Here is a 23,178-nt window from a genome sequence, read left to right as displayed (position 1 = left end):
TTTACAATCACACATATGTCAGCGTTCATGGGACTAAGAGCCTTGGACAGCTGATGTTCATGCAGGCCACTCCTGTGTCCACCACCCTGAAAGTGACACTGCTAACACAGCACTGACAAGCCCAACCTCGTGATCTCAAGTTGTCCTAAAAAAAAAAAAGCTTCGATTTCTTCTCCACTGGAATTTTCATTTATATCAAAGTCAGATCCGTAATAAACTCATTCCAGTCTCTGTGGCTACAGTACAGAATCGATGTGGCAATGGACAGATGTCGATAGCTGAGGGTTATTTAATGCTCTCTGACCAGAGGCGGAGAAGGGCGCCGTGGATTGTGGATACGCTGGACACCATACTATCTCCTGAAAGAGGAGGCATTGGGCCTGCTCCTTAAATGAGCCCAAATGAGCTGGTAAGGGCTGTGCTCCTGCAGAGAGTCTGCACTGGTTTTAAAGCTGTGGGTGAGCGGTGACCTTTTAGGTGGAGGTATGCATCCATGAGAAGAGTGGCACGATTATGATGGCCTCTGCATTTTTTTTTCCAGTTACACACAGAGATGGATAAAGGGCGCTTCAAAGACCTGCCCTTTAGGGTTACAGTTAGCCTCCAAAATAATCAATACATTAATCTGTTTTACTCCACCTAGTGCAGAAAATCCCAGAAGACTGATCAGTACAGCTGCAAAGAGCCGTAGTCTGTCACTTGATTTGTCCCCTCTTGCTGCAGCATGGGAATGGAGAATAAAAACCACCAGACTTACTATCTGAGTGTCTTTGATGCAAAGAGAAATGACACTGCTTACCAACCCATTTACTTGCTTATTTTTGAATTGCTGAATTGTTCTTGTTATAGTAGAGCAACAGACGTTGTCTTAAGGATATGAACAAAAGATCTAGAATTTGCAGTGAATGGGAGTGAAAGAGATGACCTGTCTCCTGCGGCAGAATAAGATGAGCTTGGAGACTGGGGCGAAGAAGAGGCAGGGGCACAAGGCAGAGGTAGGGGAAAGGGCACAAGGCAGAGGCAGGGGCACAAGGCAGAGGCAGGGGTACACGGTAGAGGCAGGGGCACAAGGTAGAGGCAGGGGCACGAGATAGAGGCAGGGACACAAGGTAGAGGCAGGGACACAAGGTAGAGGCAGGGACACAAGGTAGAGGCAGGGGCACAAGGTAGAGGCAGGAGCCAAGACAGAGGCAAGGGCACAAGGCAGAGGTAGGGGCAGTGGCACAAGGCAGAGGCAAGGGCACAAGGCAGAGGTAGGGGCAGGGGCATGAGATCGAGGCAGAGGCACAAGGTAGAAGCAGAGGCACGAAGTAGAGGCAAGGGCACAAAGCAGAGACAAGGGCACAAGGCAGAGGCAGGGGCACAAGCTCAGCAGCTTGGTGAGAAGACGGCCTTATGTGCTCCCATCAGATCTGATCCGGTCTGCTGCCACTCCATAACTCTCCTGCTTAGACAATGAGGCCTAGGTCAGGTCTGGTCCTGTGAGTATCCAGCACGCCAGTCAAAGAACAGGCACTGGGAACGCACAAGAGCAGCACCTTTTTTAGAAGGTGACAGTTTCTGGGACATGAGAGACATACATTATGGCACACGGCACCATGATGATAATAGGGCAACATTACAAAGAACTACTAATGGTTGACATCACACCATTAGCACTGTGATGTCACAAGGCACCACTCACTACCTCAAACTTGGGGGAGGGGGTTACAAAAATAAATTCAGCCCTATTCAGTCACTATAACCCATATGAGAGACGTCCTTTAAATACAGTGTGTAATCTTTGCATATTCTCAGAACCGGTGATAAAAAAAAAATACATGGAACATCTGAATAAGTGAACTGTGGAGGTCAGGGCAAACGCAGTCGTCTCTGACACCCGGGTGTATTCAGCGCACTTATAGCGCATGGCAGCTTGTCTGTTGTATCTGACCTTTTTCAAATGAAAGTGTGTGTGCACTGACCAGAGCTCCTAAGCTGGGGGAGTTGTTTCCTACAGCTCTGCAATCGGTTCAGAAGGGCCACTTCAAAGCTTTTCCCAAAAATGCCCGGGAAACAGCCCTGGAGATGCGGCTAAGGAAGGGCCTTCTGTGCTCACTGACAGCTCGCGCACGGAAACATCCCAGACTCCAGCAAAAAAACGATTATCACGGGGTCAGGAGGCCGGTAAGACGAGCCGTTTTTAAAGCTTCGCTCTAGTGGGACGAAGCACAGAGACGGAGAGGAAAGCCAGGCATCAACTGCACATGCGGAATTCCCTGGCTTTCCAAAGCCGGAAGCCCGTCTGCACGAAACACTGCGTCTCACAGTCCAACTGCTAGGGGGCCTTGTCATAAAACCAGTCGGACAGAAATACGGAAGGGGACAGCGGGGGGACAGGCGAGGCCGTGTAGCGGAATGACATGAGAGGAGTTGTCTCCTGTGAACAGGATCAATCCTTGGAGGTTCTCCTATTCCCGGTCAAGTGCTTCCTTCTTATGTTTTCGGACTGGCAATAACCCCCCTCCCCCCCCTCCACCCCCCTAAGGGACGGGCACTCAAAACTATTCCTCATATTCCAGCAATGCTGGAGGGGAGGGGCAGGGTGGGGGGAGGGGAAAATGGCATTGCTTGCTGACACGGAACGCGATTGACCACATTTATGAACCGTCGTGACCATAAATAATTGAGACGCATCCTGCTGCGCATCTCTGTTCCTGCGTGACGGAGTGCGAGAGGAAACCGTGAAAGGACACGTCGGTGCGGCAAAGGGGCAATGGGCTGAGTGCTGTTTGGGAGTGTCGTCTCACCACGAGGTTACGGGTTCAAATCCCAATAGGGGCCGCCGCTCTGCCCTTGAGTGAGCCAGTGAAACATCCTTCAGCTTAAATGGCTGAGCGAACAGCTCACTCTGACGTCTGCTGCAACCTCCGCTTTGGATAATTAATGTGATATTAATGCGGAAAAAACCCCCATGGGAAAATAATGAAAATATTAAAATAATGAAGTCACAAGAATACAGTGGATCGGATGGCAGGGTGCTTGTCTGACTCACTGATGTTTGTTTTAAGTTTTCCAGCATCTGCCTGCGATGCGGGACTTTCTCATGTAGGGGGTCACATTTCCACATTAACTAATCTCTTCCCTTTTTCCACCTGTGGAACTCAGGGGTCAGCGACGCTGGGCAGTAGTCATTTTTGGCAGATATTAAAGGCAGACGTACATCGAACCATGACCCCAGACAACTGAGCTCCCAGACGCTCTTTATCATATGATGAATCGTATTGCACACACCCCCGCTATGTTTGGAAGTACGTGCCTAATTTCCACTGCACTCCTCCTGGGGGCTAGCAATCACGGGCGTAACCTTCCAACCGTGTCCTGGAAGCAGCGTAAGCAAGCAGGAGCTCAGAAGTCTGAGTCTGAGCATTAGTTTCATCCATAAGTCATTTGAGTCCGCGGGGCGCGGGGAGGGGGGGGGGGTGTTTCCATCTTTATCGCTGACTACAGAGGACATCAACTTTAAGGACACAAGTGCTATGGGGTGTGGGTGGGGACAGGGCACACATGGAGCTCCAGCATTGTGACATCATATCACCATGGTTACCGATGCCGAGGTGCCAGGGCTCAAGCCATAGGCGGCTACGTCGACAGCCATGGGAAGGAAGTTTTAAAAAAAACAACAACAGAAGAAGGGTCTTAAAACACGACCCATTTTGTATATTGGGCTCAGTGGTCAATTTTATAACTGGAATTCGAGTGAAACGAAAGTTCAGAGTCAAGGTCTCCAGACCCCATTTTCAGGGCTAGTCGTTCCTGCTCTGAAATCCCCCCCAAAAGCGACGGCCCCCTCCCTAGGGCCCGATCAAGTAACCCCCCCCCCCACCCCGCAATACACGCCAGCCCTCCATTATCCATTCCCCAGCCCAAATAGGTATCGAGCGGCTCGCCCTCCATCTTTTCCTTTCAGTCAGGGGAAATCGGAGAGGCCCCCGGTCGCCGCGGCAGCGCCCGCCGCAGACTGCACGGTGTCGCCTTTCCGGCATTAGTGGATTTGGTTACCCGCCACACGCTTTTATTTAGCAGCGTTTTCACACGCTAGCCGTCCGGAGGGCAGTGGGGCTGCCTGCCCTGGACTGACAGAGCCGCTCTACGCCAGCCGGGGCCTTAAGCTCATTACAGGAGCTTCAGGTTTATGCCTGTGGCGTTTGGCACTGTGAGAAAGAGCTGAGTAGGCAGATTAAGGAACCTCCATCCATCATTCCATCCATCCATCCATCCATCCATCCATCATGAGTTCGAGCACAGTTCCCCAAGCGGGGCGAGGCAAAATTCCCACATACACCTCCACAAAACTGGATAAACTAAAAGCACACAGTTAGTTGTGATTTCATATTATGAACTATAAGCCCCCCCTATTGACAGTTCTCCCACCAAAAAGTAGGAAATTGAGTTCTGGGCACTGCTCACAGGTCGCTTCCCTGCTCAGTCACTCCAGCTCAGATTCTGAAGGACAGGGTTTAATAGAAGGCTGAATATCACCTGCCCTCCCCAGCCCCCTATCCCCCCAGCCCATAGCCACGGCGATTCGAGTCACCCCACCATCGCCATGGTGACTGTCTCAGTGACACGAAGGTGGCCTGCAGCAGCACATCCCGGAGCTCGGAAGAAATGCCATCGAGCAACAAAATACACTATAGAGCATACACGGAACGTTCCTTCGAATGGCGGGGAATGCAACGCCGATGTCTGTCCCGCTCCGCCTGAGTGAAAGGCGTGTGACTAATTTACCGGCTCCGGAAATGTCACCTTCCCCGTGTCCATGGCCAAAACTCATTTGTACGGCCCGGCGGCCGATTCTGCAGGGGGGGTGGCTGCGACAGGGGAAAGCAAGGGGGGGGTGGAGGCGGCTCCCTGACTCTTTGCTTACTGCGAGTCACAGACTTGAGTCAGATCTGCATGGTTGGCTGGAGAGAGAAGGAACGAGGAGAGAGGAGAGTAGGAGAGCAGCTGAAGAGATAGAGAGGAAAAATCACAAATAAAGAAAATGGCAGGAGACTGGGAGAGGATGGAGGGGTGGGGACGTCTCACCACAGCAGACAGGACGCCGCCTACAGAGAGCAGGATGGCCTGTCATGCTGCCGCGGTCGCGATTCCCGCCGCAGGCGATGCCGGAGGAGGGGCATGGTGTAAAGCTACGGCCTTGTGGCGGACGTCAGACTCACGCCTCCTGGTGCCACGCCGCGCCTGTGGATGGTTCTGGCTTTCATGATGAGTCGCGTGTGTCCCAGGGCAGCTGGGACGACCTCCATCCTCATTACAGTGCCAGTCTTTCCCGGGATGTTTGCGTGTTTGATTTCCTGACACCACAACTGACAGGATATGTGTATGTGTGTGTGTGTGTGTGTGTGTGTGAGATCCCTTCCCGCTTCAGTGTTTTCTGGGTCTCACCCAGTACTGCATTCACGGGCTGGTGCATCCATCCTGGCCCCTAAAACTCTCTCTCCCTCCATCCACCCCCACTCCCGCCTGCATGGGGATGTCCTGCTCACTCTCGTTTCAAAGCGCCTAATGATCCCTGAACACATTACAGTAAAACTTAATCAGATGAAAATTAAATAGAGGAGAAAAAACAACAAACTAAACAACAAATTTTTTTTTTTTAAATCAGAGGATATATGTTTTGTGTCTCTCTGTCCTCATCGAGGAATTTCTCCAAAGTTGCCCTGCTGCACACACAGACACAGAGTAGCCCCACATACTCCCAGAGACACAAAGGGACCCAGACGACCCACCTGAGGTCTCGTCCACACGCTCCTCCACCGTGTGGTCCTTCTGGTGGACCCACTCGCTGTTGCACTTGAAGTAAATCTGTGTGGCGGGTGTGGCTTTGCAGTATAGGTTCACTGGCTTGTTCTTGACGATGTAGGCCTCCTCCGGCTCCATCAGGAAGTGGGGCAGGGGCTCTGGGGGATCTGACGGGAAGGACTCCGGTAATCCTCCTAACCCCAGGAAGTCATCGTCCACTAGGGAAAAGAATAGGGTAGCAGTGAGTGGGCAGCATGGATCCACCTTAACTGCTCTCCACCTGACATTCTGATCATTAACTTACATAGCTAAAGCCATAGACCACAGAACCGAAGGGGCTCCCAGACCAGTGCTCCCATTCTGCACCATCCCGCTCTCCCATTCCCGAACTTCTCCCTCACCAGGACCCTCCATGCTCCCGTTCCACCCTGTCCCACTATCCCGTTCCCAAACCTCTCCCTCACATGCCAGGACCCCCAGTGCTCCCATTCCACCCCGTCCCACTCTTCTGTTCCCGAACCTATCCCTCACATTCCGGGACCTTCATTGCTCCCATTCCACAATGTCCCGCTGTCCCGTTCCCGGATGTCTCCCTCACACACCAGGACTCTCCATGCTCCCATTCCACACCATTCCAGTCTGTCCTTCCCAGACGTCTCCCTCCCACGCCGGGACTCTTCGTGCTCCCATTCCACCCCACTCTCCCATTCCCGGACTTCTCCCTCACACACTGGGACACACTGTGCTCCCATTCACTGCCTTTCCCGGACATCCTCACACACCAGGACTCTCCTCGTCAGGAGACCAAACAGCCAGAGCCCTGACAGAGGCATAGCCCTCGCCCTCATGCTGCCAGCACACCTCCCACACTCCATAATCACGCTCACAGAATAAATAAAGCACCTTCCCAGCACGGGAGTGTGAGCTAAAGTGGGATAAATGTGGGATGCGTAGGAATATACTGACCCGGAATCCTATCAAAAGGCCGCTTAGATGCAGCTGTCGGCCCCCAGTGCGTCCTGGCTGCCACCCGGCCACTGGCAGGGGGACACTCTGGCCTGCCCTGACAGGTCAAAGGTTGTGGCAGCTGAGCCGGCCTGCAGCCTTTATTTAGAATTTAAGCAGTTTACCCAGCTGGAAACTCAGTGACGCCGTTAAGCAGCCTACTCCGGGGTACATCAGGCAAGCTGAAAATCAGCCCAGTGGCTCCATTAGCCTGAGTGCTGGCAGCTTTAAAGAGCCGTGCCGTTCACTTCACCGCTTATTCGCGTGTGGAATCTTGACGCAATTTCACATGTGCCTGAGTAGTCTGGGACCAGTCGCAGGTTTCAGGGGGCGCCTGCTGTTGGACTGTCAGACAAACCGACCCACCCTCCCTGGCCTCCACCCTCTTGGTTGGACTGCTTCATTTGAGTGGTATGTCAAATCCAAACACCACTGCCCCCCGCCCCCGCACCTAGCATTCTGAAAGCTTATCAGTGCAGCCGGCGTGTCGGCCGATGGAGCGAGCCTTATCAGCTCTGGGGATCAGCAGCTGTGAGTGGGAAAAGTGCAGTCCCCCCCACCCCACCCCCACCCCGCATACAGAAACTCACACACAAACACACAGTGTGTGTGGGAAGACGTGGTCACCCCGACACCAAGCTCCACTCCTTTTCTCCTACATCACACTGAGCTGCATGTTTACCTGCATGTTTACCTGCATGTTACCTGCATGTTTCGCCGGTACCTCTAATGTAACCAAACCTCTGACCCCCAAATTCAGGTCCAAGACAACCAATTTACTGCATACCGATAAACAGCCAATTTCGCTGTATTTCATCGTATTTGACAGTGAAACATACTCACACACACACACACACACACACACACACACTCTATCCCCGTGTGACTGGAGAGGCCCCTCTGTCAGCTAACACCCCCACGATGTGACAAAGTTATGAATTATAGCACAATGGGGTTCATTTCACTGGCTCGTTGAGTCCATCTCCACCCTCTCGCAGGTATACTGATGCAGATTGATACGCACATTACCATCAGTCTGTTTCTGTGATTCACCATGACCCTGTACTGGAGAAGTGGATCGGAAGATGGAAGGAGGAATGGATGGATTGAAGGATAGATAGATGCTTCCTTAATTTGTCTACTCAGCACCGTATCAGCACGTTATCATTTTCATTTATCATGTTCACTCCTTAGCTGATGCACATGTACAGATCCTCACACGCTTCATTTGGTTTCAAGCAAGCTGCCTTGTGGTATAAGCAACATGATCACAACTGCCGTTATGACACCATTCTGCACTGATATCGCCATTGATAGATACTGCCTGAAGGGGGCAGTAAAGAGCCCACTTTAAAACATTAGCCTGTGTTATATCTTTGTGGCCACATTCCAGAGAGAGGTTTGTGATTTGCACAGAGATGTACTGCAGCTGCATTTGAGACCTCCACCTCTCCACCAAACACACCAGGAATGCTGTAGCCCAGGTCCTGACCCCATGCACCACTCAGGAAACTCATTAGAGGGGCATTAGCTATGGAAGGCCCCCGACCCCCAACATGTACACACACAGTTCCCCCATTTATCACTCATAAATCCCCACCCACTACCACATGGAACCATGAAGGGAGAGAAAAAAAAACTGACCAAGATCCAACTGGGACAAGGACAGCGACAGGGGAGTGGAATGAGGGGGTTTGTCAAAAAGAGAGGTCTGAATAGAGACGTGGGGGGTACAGAAAGCGGAGGGAGGCAGAGAGGACTAGAGCCAAGGAAAAAAAACGATAGAACATGGAACAGAGTAAAGTGAGAAAAGATAAACAAGGATGGGAGACAGAGAGCAGCAAAGAAGGAAGAGTGCTATGAGAAAAGAGAGACAGGGAGAGTACATGGGAATGACAGAGAGATAGAAAGAGGAGGACAGAGAAGGGGAAGAATGGAGAGGGAGGCATGCGATCCATTGAGGGTGAGCCCCCTGACAACACACACCTGCAAACACACTCGTACTTACAAAGAGAAACACACACATCCCACTTTAGTCCAACTCCGTCATCATCATCATCATCATCACCATCATCACCCCTGACTGAGGTATATCCTCACAGCGCATCTGCATGCAGGTCCAGCAAGAGTATCTCATGTCTAAAGGTTAAACTAATATTGAGAGAGAATATTGGCTCAACGCTGGAGAGATTCTCCACAGTTACACTCAAAATAAAGCAATAAGCGGAGAATAAAACACATGCTTGTGTGAAATGAGCGGGTCCCTCTCTCCCCACACAAACACTTAAAATGTCAAGTGGCTGAAATAGAAAAATAAAAGCAGACCCGGAATCAAAACAAACGCAGAAGCTGCAGGTCAGAGCAAAGAACGGGGCATCAAGAGCCGTTCCACCCCACGGACTCTCAAAAATAAGCTGGAACCCCAGGACACACATGAGTGTGTAAAAGTAATAATAATAAACGTGTTTGTCTTCATTTCTTGCATCTAGCTTGAAGCTGTGCAACAGGGGTCCTGCAGAGTGCCGTTTGAAGGTTTCTGTCAGCACGCCATCTTCAAACGAAGCCCTTGTACCTTCAAACACTTGCTTGGTTCATTATCCAGTCACCTGTGCAATAAGTGGGTGTGAAGATCCGAATCAAAACAGTATGCCTTGCTCAGGAAGGCTGTGATCACATGGTACAGCCAGGGAGAGGTGTGAAGTCACCTAGGCAACATCTAGTTTAACTAAAGAGAAGGAACCTACTCGCCCCTCCACAGCACGTTTCCCAAATGAGAAGATACTGGGGAACCGCGTTAACCTGGGACAAAAATATCAGGCTGAGATCCATTAAGAGCCATTTCCTTGAACACTCAGGAGAGTCCTTCAACATCTACCTTTGGAAGGCAAGTATTCTCCCTTGGGGCAGTGTGAGGTTCAGCAGAATGGTGCAATCTGAGTCCAACTTACATGCTCCATTTTCTGGAAGTTTCCGGAAAATGTGGCTACAGAGGTATAATTGAGGTGGTGTCACAGAGTGAACGGACTGCATGGAAGGAGCCAGGGGCGGCGGTGGCAGGACTGGTGGCACACAGCCTGGGCAAGATGAAGCCTGCGGCCGAGAGTGGATTCTAGAGCTGGCCCTCCGATGTTGATTAAGCGCAGGCAGTAAGTGAATGGCATATTGATCGGGCGACGCGGCTTTAAATAGCTCGCCGATCCATGCCACCGATAAATCAGCCCAAAAGTAGCTAACACAGGAGGACGCCTCTCGGTGTGTAAATCACAGGGAGTTCAAGGCACACTTAGGGCGATAAAAGGTGGCAAGGAAAGGAGGAAGGGGCATCAGGCCACGTTGAGCGAGGAGGGCAGGAGCTGGGGGCCTGACCACACAAGCCCAGAGTGATTCAGGGGAGACGTGTGGGAAGATGCTGAGCACAGTCGGGGTGCAGACAGACCGGGGTCCTCTGCTCCACTAAGCAGATAACGCTGTTGGCCGTAGACACCCCCTTTGTGGCTGAGCAGCACCCCCGACGAGGCAGGAAGCAACGCCGGCAAGGAATGCAGTTATTATTTTTCGGGGGGGTGATAACAGCTGGCGCACGGCCCGGCCTTTCCAGCCCGCTCCAGAGATAAGCTCCACTGTGTCAGTGTGTAACCAGATTTATCTTCCCCAGGAAAAAAAAAGCACATCAGCCGTGTAGCTGGTCCATCATGCGTGATGAAAGGAGGGCCGGCACTAGCATCGCATCCTCCTCCTTTTATATTTCTCTGGTCCGCTTGCAGGCGGGGAGGAATTTTGCTGCTGATCTGCGGGGCACAGAGCAGAAAGGACTCCCCGCCATTATCGGTTAGAGGGACCAAACACACGCCGGCAGATGCTGAAAGGCATTTATTTTGAAGTTGTTCAAAGTCCATGGAGCAAAGAGCTGATCCACTGGCTCCGCTCGGTCTGTGGTTATCTCCAAGAGTTGACTCCGGGTTAACTCAGCAGGGAAGCCGGTCTTTCTTCTCCAGAAAGCTCGGCCGGCGGACCGGAGAGGCCGGAGGTCAGAGCCACAGTATCAGCACGTGCTGACATTTTCTGAGAGAGGAAGGCGAGCTGGCCGCCCGGCGATTTGCCAGAGGCTTGCCATCACACGGCATGTCACCTTCAGGAAGCGTGACATCATGCTGGGCGAGATCCGAGATAGCGAAGTCCCCACCGACCCCGAGTTTGGTGCCTGGAGGGGGGGACGGAGTGCCAAACACGATAAACGCAAAGGATGGCGGGGGCTTGTCTTACATCTGATAGGCTGTGTCGATTTACATCTCAAACCCGGGATTGATGTTTTTTCCTAAAAACTCAGAGCCTATGCTGCCGGAATGAGAGCATCCTCACTAGCACGAGCCATGCCACATTGGGAAATGCCGGCAGCCCTGTTCACCGGCCTAAAACATGGATGTAGACATTTCAGCTGATTAGCCACTGAAGAGCTACAAAGGCAGATGCTGACAAAAATGGAAACGCTTATAAACATTCACATCTGTTCAATAAAAAGGTCACTGGACGGCACAGAAACTCTTATATAGAACCCTGATAAGAACAAATGACCTGTTAATGTTCTCTCCTCATCAGCTTACATATTATGTTGAATTCGGAAACTTTTCAGCTAGTGACACATCGGATGATTGTTAAAGCTTCACAAAAAGGCTCATTTTCCACTCAAAGCAGAACGTCCTATGGTTCATGGCTGAGTGTCCCAGGCGTACAAACGCACTCGGCCCATGAGAGAAACAGATACAGAGATTAATCACATTTGGCTAGGCTAAAGTTAGAATTTCGGTTCCTGTGGTAGCATGTCAGAGAGATAGGCTGGGCTGTGTCGCACGCATGGTTTGTTGTGGTGGAGGATGAGCACACAGCGCAGAGTGCAAACCCAGCTGGATCAATGCCGGACGGTGAGTACAGAGTAGGTAATGGAGTGGCCCCAGGGTGCATTCATATTCACTTCAAGAGGCAATGAACTCAGGACGCAGTATTCTGGGAGACGGTGGCTAACATTGGACAAGCTAACACTGCAGATCTAAATGAGGGCTAAATGTTAGCACTCCTATATCTATATATAGGAGCATTAGAAATACATCTATATGAGGCTAAATACTAAAGCCCTTATATCTATACACTTATATGATAAAGCTAAACAAGCTAAAGCTCTTATCTATATTCTGATACTAAGCTAGTAAGAAAATTATTCAGACTTTATTAGATAAAGAAATGTATGCATTAAGAAGTATGCTGTGTAATGTGACAATAAATAAATGACATGCAAAAATGTTCATTTCTTCCATTTTTAATTATTAACCTATTTCTTACTGGTTTCATTAATTTATTATTTATTTCAATACCGCTGTACATGACATGAAAAGCCTTAAAATGCAAACTGTCACTTTTGTTTATCAAAGTTTTTAGGGAGGGCTTTAGTGAAAACTGCTGTTTGATTGGTGGATCATTTTCAATCAATTGGCTAATCCTACCTAATCCAACATGGCCATACTAGATATACAGTATTTTGTCATTATCATTTATTTATAGGCACATTACACAGTATATTTTTTGATACATACATTTATTTATTTAATGAACTCCAAATAATCCGTCAAGAAGCTAAATGCTAAAGCTTTTACATCTGTACATCAATATGATGCTAAAGCTTACACTAGGCACCCCTTGTGAGACATACATGCAGATGTGCACATGCTCGCATGCACAGACACACAGAAACACAAACACACACAGGCAGAGTCAGGCGTAATGAACATATGATCTCGGCGCAGCAGATCGCTATTGACCGCTTCCATTAGATACTCAGTGACCCCCTTCCTTCTCAGGCCACCTTCTGTCGAAGAGCGCTAAACACCCTCATAATTCATCCAGAACCTTCCTTGTACAAAGACGACAGGGGACATGCTTTATTTACACCAAAATTAGAGTGCTGAAGGCTACATTACCCTCACAAAGTCCGTTAGATCACTGTCAACCAGCAGCAGAGCCTATTACAGATGCCCGTTATCTGGGACAGGATTAGAGTAAGACAAATTGAATCAATAAATAATGCAAAATAAAATTCAAATTTGAAAAAAGGTCCTGATATTGTAATTTCAACAAACCAATCAATTTGGAGTGATGTGATTGCTTGGGAATCAAACCCTCCACACTACTCCGGCCTGGGTGGAAACACAAAAGCAAAGACAGGAAACATCCTTCATGAAAATCCTGCGCTTCCCTGCAACCCTCCTTCTCAGATGGAGTGACAGGTGTGGTAGGTTGCCTATCCAGCATCTCACAGCTGTGGTGAGGCTTCAACTGGAAGTTGATCAAAATCTGGTGGAGCATCTGCAGTCAGCTCCAGCTTTGGTCTCGGCCGGGAGGTGACACAGGTGCCTGAGGCCCACAAATACCCATCCTGCCTATGTGGACGACAGGATCTCACCGCTCTGGCAAAAGCCCAGTCGAGAAGGCAGGCCCATCGTTCTGCTGCCAGATCCTTCCATCATCCCGCACTAGTGCTCTGAGCCCAACTCTCCATGCATCCTGGCAGATAAGTAGAGCCACTGGTGCCAACCCACAGCCCTCCACTCTGCTCCCAGCCTGCCTGGCCTGACTCCAGGATACTAGTCCTTGCAGGAGGTGGCAGGGTGGTTGTTGTTCAGATGATTAACTCACTTAATAACATGGATTAGAAGGAGAGGCTGGAAGAATTGGCCTTGGGTGACTGCGAGTCCCTGCGAGCCAGGCTGGGCCTGTGGCCCCACCCAGCCACTGTACCGATTTCAGGAGAGGCTGTCAATGGACACCAAGGCACTGCAGATAACAAGACCACAGAGCCTTGTCTGTAATGCAGAAGAGCTTCTGCCGCAGCCCTGGGTTATCTCAAGTACCAAGGAAGCTCCACAAACACTGGATGCTGGCTGACCCTGCGATGTGACCCAAAGCTTGCTCTAAAATGGACATGTGTGTGTGTCTCATAGAGAATAAGATAGAGTAGGTGAAAAGACAATTTCTTCACGGGGATGAAGTATCACTATTCTATTCTCTGCTCATGTGTCCAGTCTCATCCACCAAGGTGATGCAACAAGAGCAGATGATCCTTCAAAGCACCTTGCAGTCACGTCAGGGCCCAAGGATGACTTCTCCAGGGGCCTCCAGACAGCCCCCTCTAAGATTATGATGCACAGAGTCTGCACAAAGCTCTCAGCTGCTCCTACCACATGAGAGAATCTGCATTTGACCCCCCCCCCCATGCCCACTAATAATCCTTCCCTTTTGTATATTTATTCAGTTCAAAACAACCTGACTGACTGCAGTTTTGCAATGAACCTTCTAAATACTGTAAATACTGTTGCACTTTACGACAATGTGTTTTTATTTGTCCTTGGGGACAAATAAAGTTTTTTTAATTGAATTGAAAAGAGAAGATAAAGTAATCTTTCTGTATCTTTATTTTTAGAAATTATATATTATTTCCAATTATGTTTTAATTAGGGCTGTCAAAATTAACGCGTTAACGCGGATTAATCCATCATCATGATTAATCTGATTAAAATTTTTAATGCAATTAACCCATCTGCAGCGCAGAATGATTCAAAATCCCTGAAATGTCTCTGTTAACCCATTTCGGGCAGTTTTAGTGCGTTCCATTTGCCCTCGGAACTCGTATTCCGAGTCGTATTCCGGAGTTTTGAAGCCGGAAGTGACGACATGCGCTCCAGTTTCTCGGAGATCCGAGAAATATCTCGGAGCAGCACAGAGGATCCCGAGTTCAGAATCCTAGATGGCTGCGCCCTTTATCAACAGAAGGGAAAGTTTTAGTTTTATACTGTTCAAGCACTATTTCTCATTTGTGGCTCATTAAATCGGTCGCACACGCTATACTGTCCAACTTATCTGTGGATGTATTGCTACGGAGTTTTATATGTAAAGCACCGCACGTAATGTGTTATCAACTGATATTGCTAACAATGGCAATTAACCGGGCTAGAATTGGACTTCATGATTAGTTGGATTATTTGTCGGATTTACGGTAGTTCGTGCTAATTGTAAGCAAACGAAGATAAAGACCATTTAAACTGAGGTACCTTAAATCCAACAAGTTGTCCGGCTAAGCAAAAAATCTTGCTTTTTGATATGGGTACATGGTATTGCACTTCTGTGGCAGATGGAATGCATCCGACTCATGTTCAAGATGTTCAATAAACATGTTAAGTGCATATATATTCCCTTTTTTCTTGAGTGTGTTTGCTCATGCAAAATTAAATGTGATTAATATAGATTAAAAATGAATGATATTTAATCGTGATTAATCGAAATTAATCCACAGCAACCCTGTGATTAATCTGATTAAAAATTTTAATCGTTTGACAGCACTAGTTTTAATGTTATGAAACAAAAAAAGAATTCTGGACCCAGGAAAAATTACAAAATGATAAGAAATGATAAACTTAACCCCTCCCCCCCAATCCTCTCAGGATGAATTGGTGATGTATGATGGGAAAGTTGAGAGACTTCATCAGTGGTGAGGCGGTAGAGGATCTCAGGTAGTCCGGGGATTCCCTAGAGGGCTTCTGCCAGGACAATGTCTGGAGAATGGGAATGGAGGTGAGCTAGGACAGGAAACTGGTGTGGTGTGGGGTAGGGGTGGGGGGTTCAAGAGCAGAGGCGGGGGACCAAAGTGAGAGAAGGGGTGCCGAGAGCTGGGGATGAGGATAGGTTTCAGGGCCATTTCCAAAGGTCTAATTAAAAAGTTATATAAGGCAAATGAGAACAAGACCCCAGTGGTGCTGCCCGTGATCTCTGCCGAACGCTGGACTAATGAAGTCGGCAGTAGCACAGCGATTTGGCCCCTTGGCCGCTGAAGTGTGTCTCTTCTCTGGCCCACCGGCCCCCCAGATTGTGTCCTGGTCAGCTCCCGGGGCTCGTCGCAGTCCAAAGGGCAGCAGAGTGAAGCCGAACGGTTTCAAAGGGGACAGCTTGTGCTTCATGCTGACTGTGGACCAAAAAGCAAATCAAAAATCTGACAGGAGGATGGGGAATGAGCCCGTGACCCCTCACTGTGCCCAGCGGGTCCAAGGAGTGCCAAAATGCAGCTAATTGGAGATGCACCACCATGCCGACTCCACTGTATCATTACTGAGCCTTAAAGCTGCTTAATTACCAAGAGAGACTGCAAGAGTTTGCGTGCATGTTTATCTGGGAGCTGACAAACAAAGACAAGCAAAGATTAATGGAGAACATCTGTCAGATACCTAGAGTTTGATATAGCTTCCTGTCTGCAAACAAAATATGGGCATCCCCAGAAACACACACATACATATACAAACACAGTGACATAAGAGTGAGTCCTGCTAAACCAATTTCTGAGGATCCTGGGATTCTGGGTCGTGAACGGTACACCTGGTACCTGCAGGGAAGGTCTAACGGTCACAGCTGTCGCTGGGCACACAGTCAAATGGCTGAGGGTGGGACAGCTCCTTCTGCTTCAGCAGGCTGCCAGGACAGTTCCTGTGAGTCAGTCTTAGGACACTTAGACCCATTGACATAAGCTTCTAAGCCCCTTTGTTAATCATCGTTTAAGCAGAAGATCATGCCATCGGTGTATTAAAAAAAGTGTCCTGAGTCTCTCCTCAGTAATCATAACGTGACAAGGACTGACAGCATTTTTCTGCAAAGAAAAATAATAATTTGAGTTAAAACAAAAGCACAATTGTGACACTAATGCTGCACTAGGATTCATGTAGCTAGCCTCATTGCTCAAATCTACCACTGTATGATTCTATCTATGGCCCCAGCGGATCGACGTTTAAGCCTAATTTGCGAATCAGTGGAGGGACAAGTATAAGAGAAAACAAACCATCCCCAAAACCACACAGGGAACTGGGCAGGATGAACATGATGAAAGAGACGCCGACTCCTTTTCTGCTCCCTCACAATGGGCTAGGTAAGGAGGCTCCCCTCTGCGGGGTGTGTGGGAGGTGTTTTATCCCACACTGTTACCCCATCCGCTCTGAGTCGAGCACTGCAGCTCTCACAACTAGCCAAGCCTCATCCACCCCAGAACGCAGACTAATATCCCGCTTGCTCCTCAGCAGGCCTCTCCGCCTCTGTCTTACTTCAAGCGATGATGAGGGGAACGCCGCCAAGCTTACCTGCCCCAATTTCTCCCACTGCCCTCTCCCGCCTCCCCCGAATTTAAATTGGACCCCGAATCTCTCCTGGGTCGACACAAAATCACTCAAATTAAATGAACCCATCAGTCAAAGCGCAGCGTCCCATAGGTGCCAGAGGACATTTTTTGAGAAGATTTTATAAGGCCAGAAAAATCCAGAGCTGATTAGCAAAAAAAAAAAAAGGAAAACGAATCCCCAGGAAATGACAGTTTTGGGAGAATTCCTGGAGATAATACTAAATAAACTGAAGACTTATAGGGTTTGCAATGAGGAAAAATTTGTTAATCTGGTTAATCAGCCTGGCAGGTTATTAGACCATGGGGGCGATTCCCTCCATCCATAAAATCAGATAGTTCAGTTTTGACACATGATTGCCAAGTGTCTGATGGGCGATATGGGGGCAGATTCTTGTTGGGATAGATGTGGGAAGGAAAATATACAGTGGCAGTACCAATGATACTTTCGTGGGGGTGTTTAAGAAGTTGGCCCACCACTTCTGAGAGATAATCCGCACGGTTTATCCCACGCTGTGCGAATATGCGTGTCCCAGCAATGTGCTCCAAGCAGATTCACGCTCTACGTTCCTTTCAGTAGAAGGATTTATGTGAAGTGACTTTGTTTCTTACACCACACTTTGTTTACTCCTGTACATCTGCACTATTTTAGTGAAGAAATTTCATCTTAAGCACTTTGCTCAAGGGTACAATTTCAGATCTGATCCCCCAGATTTAAATAGAAAAAATTAGGTCACAAGCAGGTTCCTAAATGTTTATATCATTATACCTTGGAGGAGGTACAGTACAGAGACAAAAAGGTAGCAGCTCTCTCTATTTACCTAAGAGAAGTACTGTACTTTATGGAAACTGCACAAAGACCTCAGCTGGATCTCTGTGAGGAGAGGGAAAGGCTCAATCTATCTCAAATCCTGGTGTCCCAGGTAACTTCCAAATGAGATTACGAGAAGATATAGACAGTTCAACCTTCTGACCTCCACTAGTCACATACCTTCTGTCGAAAACCTCAATTATCGCACCATCCGCCGGTGATTCAGACAGCGGACGCAAACAATGAGGCACACAGAGTTTCCTGTAATGCATTCACACAGTTGCTCTGGGCAGTAACATTTCCCCTTGAGCTTTGATACAGGAATCCAGAGAGCAAGCCCTCATAATAAAAGGCACAGCGGGTTCTAAGTCCCCCTCCTGTGCCGAACCGAGCCAAACCTGACAGAGCTGTCTGGCGGAACCAGTTTGCCTGTTAGTTCTGCGCTCTCAGTGGAACCCCGGGTCTCAGAACGTAAGGCAGGACGCTAATCCCGTTCCTTTTGATCCAACCTAAAACACAGCATTATCTATTAACTCCGAGAAGTGGCTCAGAGCCTGCGTGAGGCACCCTCTCTCTATTCTTCTCAAAATTCAAAATTCATTCACACCAGGCTTTCAACAAAAAAAAAAACTATAATCAGTTGGACTACAGATTAAAAATAGCTGGTGTATAAAATGTGACTTTTAAATGCAAAAAAGTAACTCTTTCAGATCAAATTTTAATCAGAACCTCAGAGAATACGGAGGACAGGGATACAGAAAGGCATACAAAAAAGGCCAGCACAAGTATTACTTAACATTATCATTATTATCATTATTATTATTATTATTATTATCATCATAGATGCTAACATGACCTGGTACCACCGGGCCTTTTATGGGATGACACCCCTGCACACCTTTGATAAACTGCATTTCTTGTGTTGAATTATAAAAGGCAACAGCAAAAACAAAAGGAAGTGTGAAGGTAGCACCCTGTGCTACAGACCTCATATGTCTCAGTAAATACCCATTTGCTGACCACACCCTCCATCATAAAACCTTCCTGAGTCTGTTATTGGACTGTTCTGTCCTTTTGACAGATGCTTTTATGGCGAAGATCAGTCTTATACACAGATTAAACACTCAATTTTATGCAGAATGGAGCAGGACAACATTTAGCCAGGAAATATCAGCAGCCAATTATAACCAGCTGAAAGATGCAGGGAAAATAAATCATTAAAATAATAACAATGTGTCTGTCCCCTCTGCCACCGCAGTGTCACAGACAAACCAGCCTATGAGGAACCAGAACGAGGACCTGGATGGGCAGGGCCGGGGGAGGGTCTCCTGCTGCCGCGCTGAGGTCATACAGACACACTGACAGAAAATGGATTCATTAAATATGAATGAAACCTTCTGGGGGGGCCAAGGGGGAATGGCGCGGGGGGTGCGGAGGGCTGAGAAGTTGGCCTGAGCTCTCAAGACACATGGGGACTCAAGGACACACAGCTGCCCCCTCCCAGGGGAAGGCAAGAAATCACTTATAGACTCAGGTTCACGTCACCCAATGCCCCAAACACCAGGCCGACACAGCACTCAGTGCCTGATAGACACACCCAGGTAAACACAGCAGACACACACAGGTAAACAAAGCAGGCACACACTAGGTAAACAAACACAGCAGACACACACTAGGTAAACAAACAAAGCAGACACACCTAAGTAAACACAGCACACACACACACACACAGGTAATCACAGCACACACAGCCAGGTAAACACAGCACACACACACACACACACAGTATGAGGCATCAGGGCAGGGCTGCAGATGACGCAGCCCAGGTTCTTGTAGCCTCTCCTCACAGACTGCGTTACACTGAGGAAAGTTTAGCAGTCACTCATCCTGTCAGCATAGCACTTTTCGGCTGGCCTGCATACTTTCCTGTGCCGGCGGGCTGTGCATCGTCCGGCCTGCTGCTCCGGGTTAAATATAGAGACCCCAGGGCAAGATAATGGACTCCCAGCCCGACCTTATTAAACTCACATCAGATGGGACAGTGCCTCTCTCCCTTTCGTCTGCCCACCTCAGTTCTCGCCGACATAAAGACAGCACCTCCCTCAAAAGAGCTGAGGACCGCATCCAACCCCTGCCAGCCCCCCCCCCCCCCCCATCTGTCACAATCCTGCCCCCCCCCCGCCCACCCACAGATTCTCAACACCCTCGTTTATCCTACCGGACCACCAGTAATTATTTTCACTATATGCATCCTGAACAAATTCTTTTAACAAAACATTTTTTTAGCTCTTTGGTTCAGCAGGAGGGGGGAAATTAGCAGGGGGGAACATAAAGCAGAGTCATGCGATAGAGGCAGCAGGGAGTACTGGGGACTTTGGGAAAGGGGACTGGAGACAGGATTTACGTACTGGTGGCCAGGAATGAAAGCTAGTATGAGGATCTGAGACACTAACAGGCTACAACCACAGCCTACAAATGAGATCTGGATCAGGCATGAGGATCTAGAGAGAGCAGGAAGAAATCTTAATCTCTGAGGAGATGGAGGATGGGTGAACCCGTCACTGGATTATTCCCAGAATACTCAGGTTTCCCCATAACTGTACCCTTCTTGGGACTCTGAACCATGACACCACCCAAGAACTTGAACCTATAAGCACTAGATATCAATCCCAGGAAGGTTCCCACTAGCTTACACTAGCGAAACTGGACTGCAAATCCACCTCCATCAGATTTAGGGGCTCCCAAGGGTTGGGGGGGGGGGTCGGGAGGCAGGCTTGGTTCCTCAGCAGCAGGCTGGAAGGCGGCAGATGCTGAAAGCATAGGAAGACTCTCGTTGAGCAGATAAGGAAGCACTATATCAGCAGGCTGAGTCAGAGGAGAAACTGGGGATTAGCTTCTCTGTCCTAATCTGCAGAGAACATTCCAGTACTCTCGACGGACCAAACATTATCATCGTAATTAATTTTCAAAGCACTTTCCTCCAAAGCTGCTCTTATAAGCCGACACTTTCACCCAGATTATATCCCCGGATATTTAATTAAGCTGTTCTGGTTAAGCACCACGCTTGAGAGTACAACAGCAGATCCCTTGATGGGGGAGCAGGGCTTTGGGTCACGAGTGGCTTTGGGTCAAACCCGGTTTTGCTCAGCCCCGCCCTGTCAGAGACACACCCTTCCAGACAGAGTGGGTGAGGAGGCATCTAATGAGCCATTCTTTACTGCCAGTCCCCATGCCCGCCCCAGCAGAATAGCGCATGCCGGAAGGGGAGCTACAAGCACACTCAGGGGGCTCTTGCTTTCCCCCGAGCAATTAAGCTCTTCCCTCTGATCTTCCTTCTGATCTGTATAAAAACGCTTGCCGGAGTGCTAACCAGTTAGCTAACTTCCTTTAAGTACACTGCTAGTTTCCAAGCTAGCCTGATCAGTATTGTGCTCTAGTTACTACTACACTCAAACCCAGAATGTGTGTGGGGCCCCTGAGCTTTGGAGGCCCCCTGTTGGCCACAAATGGTCACTACAGTAAGGGTGGTGCGGGGCTCCAAAGTGACTTTTTGAGTGTGGCCCCAATTACAACAAACCCATCCCTGGTTACTAACCACCAGGACCAGAAATAAAGATGACAAATATCCTACTCCTCTGCGAAACCGTTATTGAATGGTTAAGGCACTGCGGCACCGAGGTATGTGGGCCGATTTTCACCACGTCACTCCGCACAGCATCACATGCAGGTTCTGAGGCCCGGCCGCTAACGAGAACCAGCTGAAAGCGGGCTGCGGTGAGGGGAACAGCCTGGAGAACCAGGAGAACATTCAAAAGGCAGAGCTGGACCCCTCAGCATTTACTCAGCTGTACAAATACACAAAACCACTGTGTTCATATGAAAGGCAGATTATACACACCAGAACCCATAACCAGCTCCAGTCACGGCACAGCAGGCAGAACTCTGAAGCAGGGTCAGTAAGCCCAGATTACTGGAATTTGCTTAGTTCATCTGCCTCTTGTTCCCCGTGTAGCTATAATTTAGTGCGTTCTGATTTGCTTCACACCCGAAAGACATAACCATTCGTCTAACACCCGCCCAAAGTTCAAAATCACTATGTATGGTGTGGTTCAAGCTGTCATCTCTACCAAAGATCACCTGATCGCCATGACATTCCACCAAGGCTCACAGACTGTGAACCCATAAAAACTCCGCCTCCTCCTTCCTGGGGGCCCTTTCAGATATTTTCACTGGTCGTCCAGCTCAGCCAATCAGCTGAAATCTGTGAAGGGATTTTGTCGCATTCCAGCTCAGATCTTCCTTTGCAGGAAGGCATCGCACACGCGGAAGCCCTCAAAGGGGTGGCCTGGTGTCACGTCACCCTGTACCCAGTGTCTCGGTGCGAATAGGCTGACGGTGTCATCTTCGACTTTCAGACATGCACAGGCTCCCTGTCACCATGCTTTCACTGCCCAGCCCCCTCCCCCCTTTGAGCTGAATTTTCCCTTTCCAATATTAACATCAATAAAACAGGAGGCTGCGAACACATTGCTCGCCTTCTGATTCCCCTAGAATCCCTTAATGTTTACACCATGGCCGGCTCCCGCTCACCGGCTCCGCGAAGGCGCCGTTAAGTCTCGGAGGAGTGGGACTGGCGGGGTACAGTGCGATGCGTATAAAACATAACGCATAAAAGCCTCATCCCACTGCGATAGATGATCAACATGCTAAATGCAAAATAATAACTAAAGTAAAAACACAATTTGGCACAAATGTGTCCCCAGGCAGCCTTTGAGATGGCTGGGTCGCAGAGGCCCACTTTCATCAAGTGAGGGCGCCACCGACCCCCTACCCCCCCCCCCCCATGAGCTCCCTTAGGCAACACATCTACATCATCACAGCCTCTCTAGAACATCTAAGAGAGCAGCAGAAAATGAGAGGAAAGTCGCCTTACACTTTCTAATGAGTCCAATAATGCGAGCACGAGTCTATGACCGTTACAGAACCGACAAACGCAGTTCATCCAAATGGCCTGTGGGGGGCGCTGTAACACACCACCTCCAGCTGGGTCCAGTCACCACCCCCAATTCTTGGTGCCCTGCAAACAGAACTTCAGAGACGATCCACTCCCCCCCAACCCCCCCACCCCAGTTCAGATCCTCTGTGCCGCTCCTGACGGAGCCGCCTGCTTGCCCAGCATAGATGCTGTGATAGTGCTAATGGAGGCCCACCTTGTGCAAGGACAGATAAAGGCTGGCCAGTGGAAAAGGCCTCACTTCTCAGATGTGGTGGGCATGGAAACGTGCCCGCACTCTCCCCATGCACACGCACACACACACACACACACACACACACACACACACACACACACACAGACTACAGACTATTACATATGTTT

General features: G+C 49.1%; 1 protein-coding gene across 8 annotated transcripts in view; it reads right to left on the bottom strand.

The window, feature by feature from the left end:
• Positions 1-23,178, bottom strand: part of unc5ca (unc-5 netrin receptor Ca) — a 118,071-nt gene that overhangs the window by 53,353 nt on the left and 41,540 nt on the right. For all 8 annotated transcript variants that reach the window (XM_023836618.2, XM_023836619.2, XM_023836621.2 and 5 more), the window contains one exon: positions 5,775-6,005. In XM_023836618.2, coding sequence (XP_023692386.1) covers positions 5,775-6,005 — 231 coding nt within the window. The remainder of the gene's footprint in view (positions 1-5,774; positions 6,006-23,178) is intronic.

Source organism: Paramormyrops kingsleyae, chromosome 2 (assembly GCF_048594095.1).
Source record: "Paramormyrops kingsleyae isolate MSU_618 chromosome 2, PKINGS_0.4, whole genome shotgun sequence".
In the NCBI taxonomy this organism is placed as follows: Eukaryota; Metazoa; Chordata; class Actinopteri; order Osteoglossiformes; family Mormyridae; genus Paramormyrops; species Paramormyrops kingsleyae.
Note: the sequence above shows the minus strand (reverse complement) of the source record. Positions and strands in the feature narration are given on the sequence as shown.